This window comes from Nerophis lumbriciformis, linkage group LG21 (genome assembly GCF_033978685.3).
Source record: "Nerophis lumbriciformis linkage group LG21, RoL_Nlum_v2.1, whole genome shotgun sequence".
Classification (NCBI taxonomy): domain Eukaryota; kingdom Metazoa; phylum Chordata; class Actinopteri; order Syngnathiformes; family Syngnathidae; genus Nerophis; species Nerophis lumbriciformis.
This window is the reverse complement of record NC_084568.2, coordinates 39,085,222-39,097,500: the sequence shown is the minus strand read 5'-3', so window position 1 is coordinate 39,097,500 and position 12,279 is coordinate 39,085,222. Positions and strand designations below refer to the sequence as shown.

Genomic DNA, 12,279 nt, shown 5'->3' with positions numbered 1-12,279 from the left:
AATTAAATGAAATAAACATTTGAATGCATCAGTCTGTGTGCAATGAATAAATATAATGTACAAGTTACACCTTTTGAATGCAATTACTGAAATAAATCAAGTTTTTCAAAATATTCTAATTTACTGGCTTTTACCTGTATATATAGCATGTAGAGAAATGACTGACAAAACTCCACAAACGCACAAAAATGTTTTTAGTCACGGCCAACAATTTGCAAGTAAAACAACAATTGTATTCAATTAAAAAAACATTCGCAAGTAAAAAAAAAAAAAAAAAATTCTGCAAGGAAAAAAAGATTAGCAAGTCTAAAAACTATTTTGTGCAAGTAAAAAAACGATTTGCAAGTTAAAAAAAAACTATTTTCTTCAAATGTACATGTTAACTTCCACTTCCACTCTCTTTCCCACTCTGCTTCTTCTTCTTTGTTATTTTTGGCGGACGGCACCATGCGCAGATAACAGTAGCTCTGATGACCTTCAATTGACTCAGCAGCACCCCCTGCTGTTGTAGAGTGACAACTACTGTGAGGGAATATTACTGCCAAAAGCTTTAATTTGAAGACATTTGTTTTTATATCTTTACTTTAATTCAAGACAATTGTTTTTATACCAGCAAATCTTTTTTTTTTTTATTGAAGAAAATTGTTTTTATACTAAACAAATCATTTTTTACTTGCAACATTTTTTTTAACTTGAGAATTGCTTTTTTCAATTGAAGAACATATATATTTTTTAAATTTAAAAATAGTTTCTTTCATTGAAGAACTGTTCTTGTTTTTTTACTTGCAAATGGTTTATTCAAGAACATTGTTTTTGTTTTTTTTTACTTACAAATCATATTACTGGCAGAAAATTGTTTTTATACTTATAAATCATTTTTCAATTGAAAAGAATAGTTTTGTTTTTTTTTACTTGCGAACTCATCCATCCATCCATCCATCTTCTTCCGCTTATCGGTCATAACCCAAAGCTCATGACCATAGGTGAGGATGGGAACGTAGTTCGACCGGTAAATTGAGAGCTTTGCCTTCCGGCTCAGCTCCTTCTTCACCACAACGGATCGATACAGCGTCCGCATTACTGAAGACGCCGCAACGATCCGCCTGTCGATCTCACCATCCACTCTTCCCTCACTCGTGAACAAGACTCCCAGGTGCTTGAACTCCTCCACTTGGGGCAGGGTCTCCTCCCTAACCCGGAGATGGCCAGATGAAGCCATCAGGACCACACCATTTGCAAAAAGCAGAGACCTAATCCTGCAGCCACCAAACCAGATCCCCTCAACACCTTGACTGCGCCTAGAAATTCTGTCCATAAAAGTTATGAACAGAATGTGTGACAAAGGGCAGCCTTGGCGAACCCTTTTTAATTAAAGAAAATAGTTTTTTTTTAACTTGCAAATCGTTTTATTTGCACAAAATTATTTTTATACTTGCAATATTTATTTATGTATTTTTTTTCACTGACAAATCATTTATTAATTGAAGAAAATAGTTTTTTACTCGCGTATGTGTTTTTTTTAAATTGAAAAACATTTTTTGATACGAATTGTTGCAGAATTCTTTTTTTTTAATGAAAGAAAATATATCTTTTTTTACTGATAAATTGTTTTTTTCACTGAAGGAAATTGTTTTCACAATTGTGAATCATTTTTTTCCTTGCTGAAATTGTTTTTTGTTTTACTTGCCAATCGTTCTACTTGGGAATTGTTTTTTCTATTTGAAAAAACTTTTTTTTTTAGTTACAAATAATTTTTTATTGAAGAAAATAGTTTTTTACTTGCAAATCGATTTTTTTAATTGAAGAACATAGTTTTTATACTTGCAAATCTTTTTTTTTTTTTCATTTTTCGATTGAAAGAAAATAGTTTTTTTAATGGCGAATTGTTTTTTTAATTGAAGAAATGTGTCATTTACTTTCAAATATTTTTTTAAATTAAATATAATTATTTTTTTACTTGCAAATCTTTTTTTTTACTTGCAGAAAATCGTTTTTCGATTGAAAGAAAATAGTTTTTTTTATGGCAAATTGTTTTTTTAGTTGAAGAAATGTGTTATTTACTTTCAATTATTTATTTTTTTATTAAATAGAAGTATTTTTTACTTGCAAATCGTTTTATTTGCACAAAATTATTTTTAAACTTGCAATATTTATTTATGTATTTTTTTTCACTGACAAATCATTTATTAATTGAAGAAAATTGTTTTTTACTCGCGAATGTGTTTTTTTTTAAATTGAAAAACATTTTTTGATACGAATTGTTGCAGAATTCTTTTTTTGAATGAAAGAAAATATATCTTTTTTTTACTGACAATTTGTTTTTTTCACTGAAGGAAATTGTTTTCACAATTGTGAATCATTTTTTTCCTTGCTGAAATTGTTTTTTGTTTTACTTGCCAATCGTTCTACTTGGGAATTGTTTTTTCTATTTGAAAAAACTTTTTTTTTTCGTTACAAAAATTTTTTTATTGAAGAAAATAGTTTTTTACTTGCAAATCGATTTTTTTAATTGAAGAACATCGTTTTTATACTTGCAAATCTTTTTTTTTTCTTTCATTTTTCGATTGAAAGAAATTAGTTTTTTTAATGGCGAATTGTTTTTTAAATTGAAGAAATGTGTCATTTACTTTCAAATATTTTTTTAAATTAAATATAATTATTTTTTACTTGCAAATCTTTTTTTTTTACTTGTAGAAAATCGTTTTTCGATTGAAAGAAAATAGTTTTTTTTATGGCAAATTGTTTTTTTAGTTGAAGAAATGTGTTATTTACTTTCAATTTTTTTTTTTTATTAAATAGAAGTATTTTTTACTTGAAAATCGTTTTTTGAATTGAAGAAAATCAATTTTTTTTACTGGCAACTTGTTCTTAATTGAATAAAACCTTTTTTTTACTTGCAAATCGTTTTATTTGCACAAAATTATTTTTAAACTTGCAATATTTATTTATGTATTTTTTTTCACTGACAAATCATTTATTAATTGAAGAAAATTGTTTTTTACTCGCGATTGCGTTTTTTTTTAAAATTGAAAAACATTTTTTGATACGAATTGTTGCAGAATTCTTTTTTTGAATGAAAGAAAATATATCTTTTTTTACTGACAAATTGTTTTTTTCACTGAAGGAAATTGTTTTCACAATTGTGAATCATTTTTTTCCTTGCTGAAATTGTTTTTTGTTTTACTTGCCAATCGTTCTACTTGGGAATTGTTTTTTCTATTTGAAAAAACTTTTTTTTTTAGTTACAAATAATTTTTTATTGAAGAAAATAGTTTTTTACTTGCAAATCGATTTTTTTAATTGAAGAACATAGTTTTTATACTTGCAAATCTTTTTTTTTTTTTCATTTTTCGATTGAAAGAAAATAGTTTTTTTAATGGCGAATTGTTTTTTTAATTGAAGAAATGTGTCATTTACTTTCAAATATTTTTTTAAATTAAATATAATTATTTTTTTACTTGCAAATCTTTTTTTTTACTTGCAGAAAATCGTTTTTCGATTGAAAGAAAATAGTTTTTTTTATGGCAAATTGTTTTTTTAGTTGAAGAAATGTGTTATTTACTTTCAATTATTTATTTTTTTATTAAATAGAAGTATTTTTTACTTGCAAATCGTTTTATTTGCACAAAATTATTTTTAAACTTGCAATATTTATTTATGTATTTTTTTTCACTGACAAATCATTTATTAATTGAAGAAAATTGTTTTTTACTCGCGAATGTGTTTTTTTTTAAATTGAAAAACATTTTTTGATACGAATTGTTGCAGAATTCTTTTTTTGAATGAAAGAAAATATATCTTTTTTTTACTGACAATTTGTTTTTTTCACTGAAGGAAATTGTTTTCACAATTGTGAATCATTTTTTTCCTTGCTGAAATTGTTTTTTGTTTTACTTGCCAATCGTTCTACTTGGGAATTGTTTTTTCTATTTGAAAAAACTTTTTTTTTTCGTTACAAATAATTTTTTATTGAAGAAAATAGTTTTTTACTTGCAAATCGATTTTTTTAATTGAAGAACATAGTTTTTATACTTGCAAATCTTTTTTTTTTCTTTCATTTTTCGATTGAAAGAAATTAGTTTTTTTAATGGCGAATTGTTTTTTAAATTGAAGAAATGTGTCATTTACTTTCAAATATTTTTTTTAATTAAATATAATTATTTTTTACTTGCAAATCTTTTTTTTTACTTGCAGAAAATCGTTTTTCGATTGAAAGAAAATAGTTTTTTTTATGGCAAATTGTTTTTTTAGTTGAAGAAATGTGTTATTTACTTTCAATTTTTTTTTTTTTATTAAATAGAAGTATTTTTTACTTGAAAATCGTTTTTTGAATTGAAGAAAATCAATTTTTTTTACTGGCAACTTGTTCTTAATTGAATAAAACCTTTTTTTTACTTGCAAATCGTTTTATTTGCACAAAATTATTTTTAAACTTGCAATATTTATTTATGTATTTTTTTTCACTGACAAATCATTTATTAATTGAAGAAAATTGTTTTTTACTCGCGAATGTGTTTTTTTAAAAATTGAAAAACATTTTTTGATACGAATTGTTGCAGAATTCTTTTTTTTGAATGAAAGAAAATATATCTTTTTTTACTGACAAATTGTTTTTTTCACTGAAGGAAATTGTTTTCACAATTGTGAATCATTTTTTTCCTTGCTGAAATTGTTTTTTGTTTTACTTGCCAATCGTTCTACTTGGGAATTGTTTTTTCTATTTGAAAAAACTTTTTCTTTTAGTTACAAATAATTTTTTATTGAAGAAAATAGTTTTTTACTTGCAAATCGATTTTTTTAATTGAAGAACATAGTTTTTATACTTGCAAATCTTTTTTTTTTTCTTTCATTTTTCGATTGAAAGAAAATAGTTTTTTTAATGCCGAATTGTTTTTTTGTTTGTTTTTTTCCAACTTTTTTTATTGGCATTTTCAAACAGACAGAAAAAAGTACAAGTCAAAACAGTACAATTTTAAAGGCAGTAAATGATTCACACCCTTTCCCTTAAAACCCAAACCACCCACCCACCCTCCCACCCCACTCAGGTCCCACTAACGAGGGACAAATGGCGCAATTGTGTAACAAGTAGGACGACAAAGACAGACACATTCTCTCATACACACACATACGCGGCCAGAGACAGACAGATATATATATAAAAAATAAATAAATATATATATATATAATAATAAAATAAAATAAAAATTAATAATAATAATAATAATATATAATAAAATAAAAAATAGAATAAAATAATATTTAATAAATAAAAGGGAGATTATTCCTCATCTGCGTCTGGGCATAGGTCAAGAGATTTGACATACAGCAAAAAAGGGCTCCATGAGCTTTCAAATGCTTGAACCGAGCCCTTCAGCGAAAACCTAAGTTTTTCCAGTTTTAGATTGTAGAGAACCTCTCTAATCCAACGGCCGTGTGATGGGGGGCGAGCCAGCTTCCAATTAAACAAGATCAATCGCCTGGCCAGCAAGGTCGTAAAAGCAACAACGCGTTTTAGTGGTACCGGGCACATGTTATCGGGGCATACGCCAAAAATGGCTGATAATGGGTTGGGAGGAAAGTTTTGACCGTATGCTTTTCCAATTGTGTCAAAAATGTCCTCCCAAAAGGAACATAGTTTAGAGCAGGACCAGAACATATGGACATGATCAGCCGGAGATTGTTTGCATCTATTGCAGGTATTGCTAACAGTGGGGTAGATTTTGGATAGTTTTGAATTAGTGTAGTGAATTTTATGGATTACTTTGCATTGGATGAGACTATGACGGGCACATATTGAGGAGGAGTGAACCAGTTTCAGGGCCGAGTTCCAGTGTTGATCGGATATGTTGGTATTAAGATCGCTCTCCCACGAGGCTCTTATCACTGATATAGAGTTTGGAGCAACTGAGCTTAAGGAGGTATATAACACGGAGATACATTTTTTATGATTAGGGCTCAAAGATAATGTATCTATAAGAGTTTCCGGAGGATGATTTGGAAAGTGTGGGAACTGCTTCTTTACGAAGTCCCGCGCCTGAAAGAAACGAAAAAGGTGGGAGTTCGGCAGATCGTATTTGGAAGAGAGTTCAGTGAAGGATGAGAACACTCCGTCTGCATAGAGGTCTTTCACAGTGGTGATACCATGATCGTGCCAAGTCATAAATGCGGGGTCAGTACGGGAAGGTTTAAATAATTGTTTTTTAAGTAGCGGGGTCCATATAGATGGGCCCTGAGAACCCACGTGTTTTCGTAGCTGGTTCCATATTTTAATGGAGATTGATACGATGGTATTTGCGCCTTCAAGTTTAAATGGGAAAGGGAGTGATGAGCGTAAGCAAGAATGTAATGAGGAGTGTGGGATTGCCGTTTCAAGGGATACCCAGGCCGGAAGGGTCTGAGAGCCTCCATCCATCCAGTATAGGAGTTTCTGTACATTAGCCGCCCACCGAATTGTTTTTTTAATTGAAGAAATGTGTCATTTACTTTCAAATATTTTTTTTTAATTAAATATAATAATTTTTTACTTGCAAATCTTTTTTTTTACTTGCAGAAAATCGTTTTTCGATTGAAAGAAAATAGTTTTTTTTATGGCAAATTGTTTTTTTAGTTGAAGAAATGTGTTATTTACTTTCAATTATTTATTTTTTTATTAAATAGAAGTATTTTTTACTTGCAAATCGTTTTATTTGCACAAAATTATTTTTAAACTTGCAATATTTATTCATGTATTTTTTTTCACTGACAAATCATTTATTAATTGAAGAAAATTGTTTTTTACTCGCGAATGTGTTTTTTTTAAATTGAAAAACATTTTTTGATATGAATTGTTGCAGAATTCTTTTTTTTGAATGAAAGAAAATATATCTTTTTTTTACTGACAAATTGTTTTTTTTTACTGAAGGAAATTGTTTTCACAATTGTGAATCATTTTTTTCCTTGCTGAAATTGTTTTTTGTTTTACTTGCCAATCGTTCTACTTGGGAATTGTTTTTTTCTATTTGAAAAAACTTTTTCTTTTAGTTACAAATAATTTTTTATTGAAGAAAATAGTTTTTTACTTGCAAATCGATTTTTTTAATTGAAGAACATAGTTTTTATACTTGCAAATCTTTTTTTTTTTCTTTCATTTTTCGATTGAAAGAAAATAGTTTTTTTAATGCCGAATTGTTTTTTTGTTGTTGTTTTTTTCCAACTTTTTTTATTGGCATTTTCAAACAGACAGAAAAAAGTACAAGTCAAAACAGTACAATTTTAAAGGCAGTAAATGATTCACACCCTTTCCCTTAAAACCCAAACCACCCACCCACCCTCCCACCCCACTCAGGTCCCACTAACGAGGGACAAATGGCGCAATTGTGTAACAAGTAGGACGACAAAGACAGACACATTCTCTCACACACACACATACGCGGCCAGAGACAGACAGATATATATATAAAAAATAAATAAATATATATATATAATAATAAAATAAAATAAAAATTAATAATAATAATAATAATATATAATAAAATAAAAAATAGAATAAAATAATACTTAATAAATAAAAGGGAGATTATTCCTCATCTGCGTCTGGGCATAGGTCAAGAGATTTGACATACAGCAAAAAAGGGCTCCATGAGCTTTCAAATGCTTGAACCGAGCCCTTCAGCGAAAACCTAAGTTTTTCCAGTTTTAGATTGTAGAGAACCTCTCTAATCCAACGGCCGTGTGATGGGGGGCGAGCCAGCTTCCAATTAAACAAGATCAATCGCCTGGCCAGCAAGGTCGTAAAAGCAACAACGCGTTTTAGTGGTACCGGGCACATGTTATCGGGGCATACGCCAAAAATGGCTGATAATGGGTTGGGAGGAAAGTTTTGACCGTATGCTTTTCCAATTGTGTCAAAAATGTCCTCCCAAAAGGAACATAGTTTAGAGCAGGACCAGAACATATGGACGTGATCAGCCGGAGATTGTTTGCATCTATTGCAGGTATTGCTAACAGTGGGGTAGATTTTGGATAGTTTTGAATTAGTGTAGTGAATTTTATGGATTACTTTGCATTGGATGAGACTATGACGGGCACATATTGAGGAGGAGTGAACCAGTTTCAGGGCCGAGTTCCAGTGTTGATCGGATATGTTGGTATTAAGATCGCTCTCCCACGAAGCTCTTATCACTGATAGAGAGTTTGGAGCAACTGAGCTTAAGGAGGTATATAACACGGAGATACATTTTTTATGATTAGGGCTCAAAGATAATGTATCTATAAGAGTTTCCGGAGGATGATTTGGAAAGTGTGGGAACTGCTTCTTTACGAAGTCCCGCGCCTGAAAGAAACGAAAAAGGTGGGAGTTCGGCAGATCGTATTTGGAAGAGAGTTCAGTGAAGGATGAGAACACTCCGTCTGCATAGAGGTCTTTCACAGTGGTGATACCATGATCGTGCCAAGTCATAAATGCGGGGTCAGTACGGGAAGGTTTAAATAATTGTTTTTTAAGTAGCGGGGTCCATATAGATGGGCCCTGAGAACCCACGTGTTTTCGTAGCTGGTTCCATATTTTAATGGAGATTGATACGATGGTATTTGCGCCTTCAAGTTTAAATGGGAAAGGGAGTGATGAGCGTAAGCAAGAATGTAATGAGGAGTGTGGGATTGCCGTTTCAAGGGATACCCAGGCCGGAAGGGTCTGAGAGCCTCCATCCATCCAGTATAGGAGTTTCTGTACATTAGCCGCCCACCGAATTGTTTTTTTAATTGAAGAAATGTGTCATTTACTTTCAAATATATTTTTTAATTAAATATAATTATTTTTTTACTTGCAAATCTTTTTTTTTACTTGCAGAAAATCGTTTTTCGATTGAAAGAAAATCGTTTTTTTTTATGGCAAATTGTTTTTTTAGTTGAAGAAATGTGTTATTTACTTTCAATTTTTTTTTTTTTTTTTTATTAAATAGAAGTATTTTTTACTTGAAAATCGTTTTTTGAATTGAAGAAAATCAATTTTTTTTTACTGGCAACTTGTTCTTAATTGAATAAAACCTTTTTTTTACTTGCAAATCGTTTTATTTGCACAAAATTATTTTTAAACTTGCAATATTTATTTATGTATTTTTTTTCACTGACAAATCATTTATTAATTGAAGAAAATTGTTTTTTACTCGCGAATGTGTTTTTTTAAAAATTGAAAAACATTTTTTGATACGAATTGTTGCAGAATTCTTTTTTTTTGGAATGAAAGGAAATATATCTTTTTTTTACTGACAAATTGTTTTTTTCACTGAAGGAAATTGTTTTTTTTTTTTACTTGCCAATCGTTCTACTTGGGAATTGTTTTTTCTATTTGAAAAAACATTTTTTTTAGTTACAAATTGAAGAAAATAGTTTTTTTACTTGCAAATCGATTTTTTTAATTGAAGAACATCGTTTTTATACTTGCAAATCTTTTTTTTTCTTTCATTTTTCGATTGAAAGAAATTAGTTTTTTTAATGGCGAATTGTTTTTTAAATTGAAGAAATGTGTCATTTACTTTCAAATATTTTTTTTAATTAAATATAATCATTTTTTACTTGCAAATATTTTTTTGCTTGCAGAAAATCGTTTTTCGATTGAAAGAAAATAGTTTTTTTTATGGCAAATTGTTTTTTTAATTGAAGAAATGTGTTATTTACTTTCAATTATTATTATTTTTTATTAAATAGAAGTATTTTTTACTTGAAAATCGTTTTTTGAATTGAAGAAAATCAATTTTTTTTTACTGGCAACTTGTTCTTAATTGAATAAAACCTTTTTTTGTTACTTGCAAATTGCAACAACATTATTATGTCTGTGTGGAGTTTTGGCAGTCATTTCATTGCAGATTATTGTGGCCAGCAGCTCAGGTTGGGTCCAAGTGTTGCATTCAGGTACATCCAGTTGATGGTTCTCCTACCTTGGGGTTGATGACCAGGTAGGTCACCACTCCATGTTCCTTCAGGTAGGAATCGCGACTCTGTCCGTCTCCAGGCTGCACCTCATAGGAGCCCTTCAAGTGCTCCAGAGTGACCGATGAGATGTGGACTCTCCTGCAGGAGAGAAACAAATCCATTGAAGTTTGTGGCTGACGTCAGCACATTTGGAAACAATGACGGATGGCCCCGCCAACGTTGCTCCAGCAGGTATTTGTCAGACTGCTGACAGCAGGCGCCACGGGGACCAAAGCATCAGCATCCATAGCGAGCTCACCCTGGCACACCTCCCGCCTCCATGTGATTGGCCAGTGTCACGTCATGTGACCACACGTCATACTGCCACTTGCGCAGGCCGATCACGCCGCACAGGACGTTCCCAGAGTGGACGCCCACGCGCATGTTGATGTCAACGACTGTGGCGTCTCGGACCTTCCTGGAGAAGGCAAGGAAAGGCATTTGAACTTTATGTCGGATCAATTTCAAGTCGTGTGAAAGCATGAAGATCCATGTGAACACATGAGGATGAACATGAACCCCCTGCTGTGCGCCATGACTTATGACATCATCAAACTGAGGTGTTTTTTTTGCTTTTTTAACCAATGTTAGCACGTCTTTACAGGGGAGTTTCATTCGCATCCCATACAATACCAATATTGGAGCCTTGAGTATTGGCCGATACAGATATCGATCTGATATCAGCAGGAATCGTACAAACCCCGTTTCCATATGAGTTGGGAAATTGTGTTGGATGTAAATATAAACGGAATACAATGATTTGCAAATCATTTTCAAGCCATATTCAATTGAATGCGCTACAAAGACAACATATTTGATGTTAAACTCATAAACTTTAATTTTTTTTGCAAATAATAATTAACTTAGAATTTGGGAAAGGGCATGTTCACCACTGTGTTACATCACCTTTCCTTTTAACAACGCTCAATAAACGATTGGGAACTGAGGAAACTAATTGTTGAAGCTTTGAAAGTGGAATTCTTTCCCATTCTTGTTTTATGTAGAGCTTCAGTCGTTCAACAGTCCGGGGGTCTCCGTTGTCGTATTTTACGCTTCATAATGCGCCACACATTTTAGATGGGAGACAGGTCTGGACTGCAGGCGGGCCAGGAAAGTACCCGCACTCTTTTACTACGAAGCCACGTTGATGTAACACGTGGCTTGGCATTGTCTTGCTGAAATACGTCCATGAAAAAGACGGCGCTTAGATGGCAGCATATGTTGTTCCAAAACCTGTATGTAACTTTCAGCATTAATGGCGCCTTCTCAGATGTGTAAGTTACCCATGTCTTGGGCACTAATGCACCCCCATACCATCACACATGCTGGCTTTTCAACTTTGCGTCGATAACAGTCTGGATGGTTCTTTTCCTCTTTGGTCCGGATGACAAGATGTCGAATATTTCCAAAAACAATTTGAAATGTGGACTCGTCAGACCACAGAACACTTTTCCACTTTGCATGAGTCCAACTTAGATGAGAAAAGTCAGCGGCGTTTCTGGGTGTTGTTGATAAATGGCTTTCACTTTGCATAGTAGAGCTTTAACTTGCACTTACAGATGTAGCGACCAACTGTATTTAGTGACAGTGGTTTTCTGAAGTGTTCCTGAGCCCATGTGGTGATATCCTTTAGAGATTGATGTCACTTTTTGATACAGAGGGATGGAAGGTCACGGTCATTCAATGTTGGTTTCCGGCCATGCCGCTTACGTGGAGTGATTTCTCCACATTCTCTGAACCTTTTGATGATATTATGGACCGTAGATGTTGAAATCCCTAAATTTCTTGCAATTGCACTTTGAGAAACGTTGTTCTTAAACTGTTCAACAATTTGCTCACGCAGTTGTGGACAAAGGGGTGTACCTCGCCCCATCCTTTCTTGTGAAAGACTGAGCATTTTTTTGGGAAGCTGTTTTTATACCCAATCATGGCACCCACCTGTTCCCAATTAGCCTGCACACCTGTGGGATGTTCCAAATAAGTGTTTGATGAGCATTCCTCAACTTTATCAGCATTTATTGCCACCTTTCCCAACTTCTTTGTCACGTGTTGCTGGCATCAAATTCTAAAGTTAATGATTATTTGCAAAAAAAAAAAATGTTTATGAGTTTGAACATCAAATATGTTGTCTTTGTAGCATATTCAACTGAATATGGCTTGAAAAGGATTTGCAAATCATTGTATTCCGTTTATATTTACATCTAACACAATTTCCCAACTCATATGGAAACAGGGTTTGTACATACTGTTGTTATTTTGTAGCATGGAATGTTAATATGTGAGTGTGAATGTTGTCTGTGTGTGCGACTTGTCCAGGGTGTACCCCGCCTT

The 12,279-nt window shown here is 31.9% G+C and overlaps 1 protein-coding gene across 1 annotated transcript in view; it reads right to left on the bottom strand.

Annotated features, from left to right (window-relative positions):
- Window positions 1-12,279, bottom strand: part of adcy2b (adenylate cyclase 2b (brain)) — a 281,820-nt gene that overhangs the window by 87,572 nt on the left and 181,969 nt on the right. The window contains exons 11-12 of the mRNA XM_061982391.2: window positions 10,208-10,366; window positions 9,915-10,047 (exon numbers count right to left, since the gene is read on the bottom strand). Of these exons, the coding sequence (XP_061838375.2) occupies window positions 9,915-10,047; window positions 10,208-10,366 (292 nt within the window). The remainder of the gene's footprint in view (window positions 1-9,914; window positions 10,048-10,207; window positions 10,367-12,279) is intronic.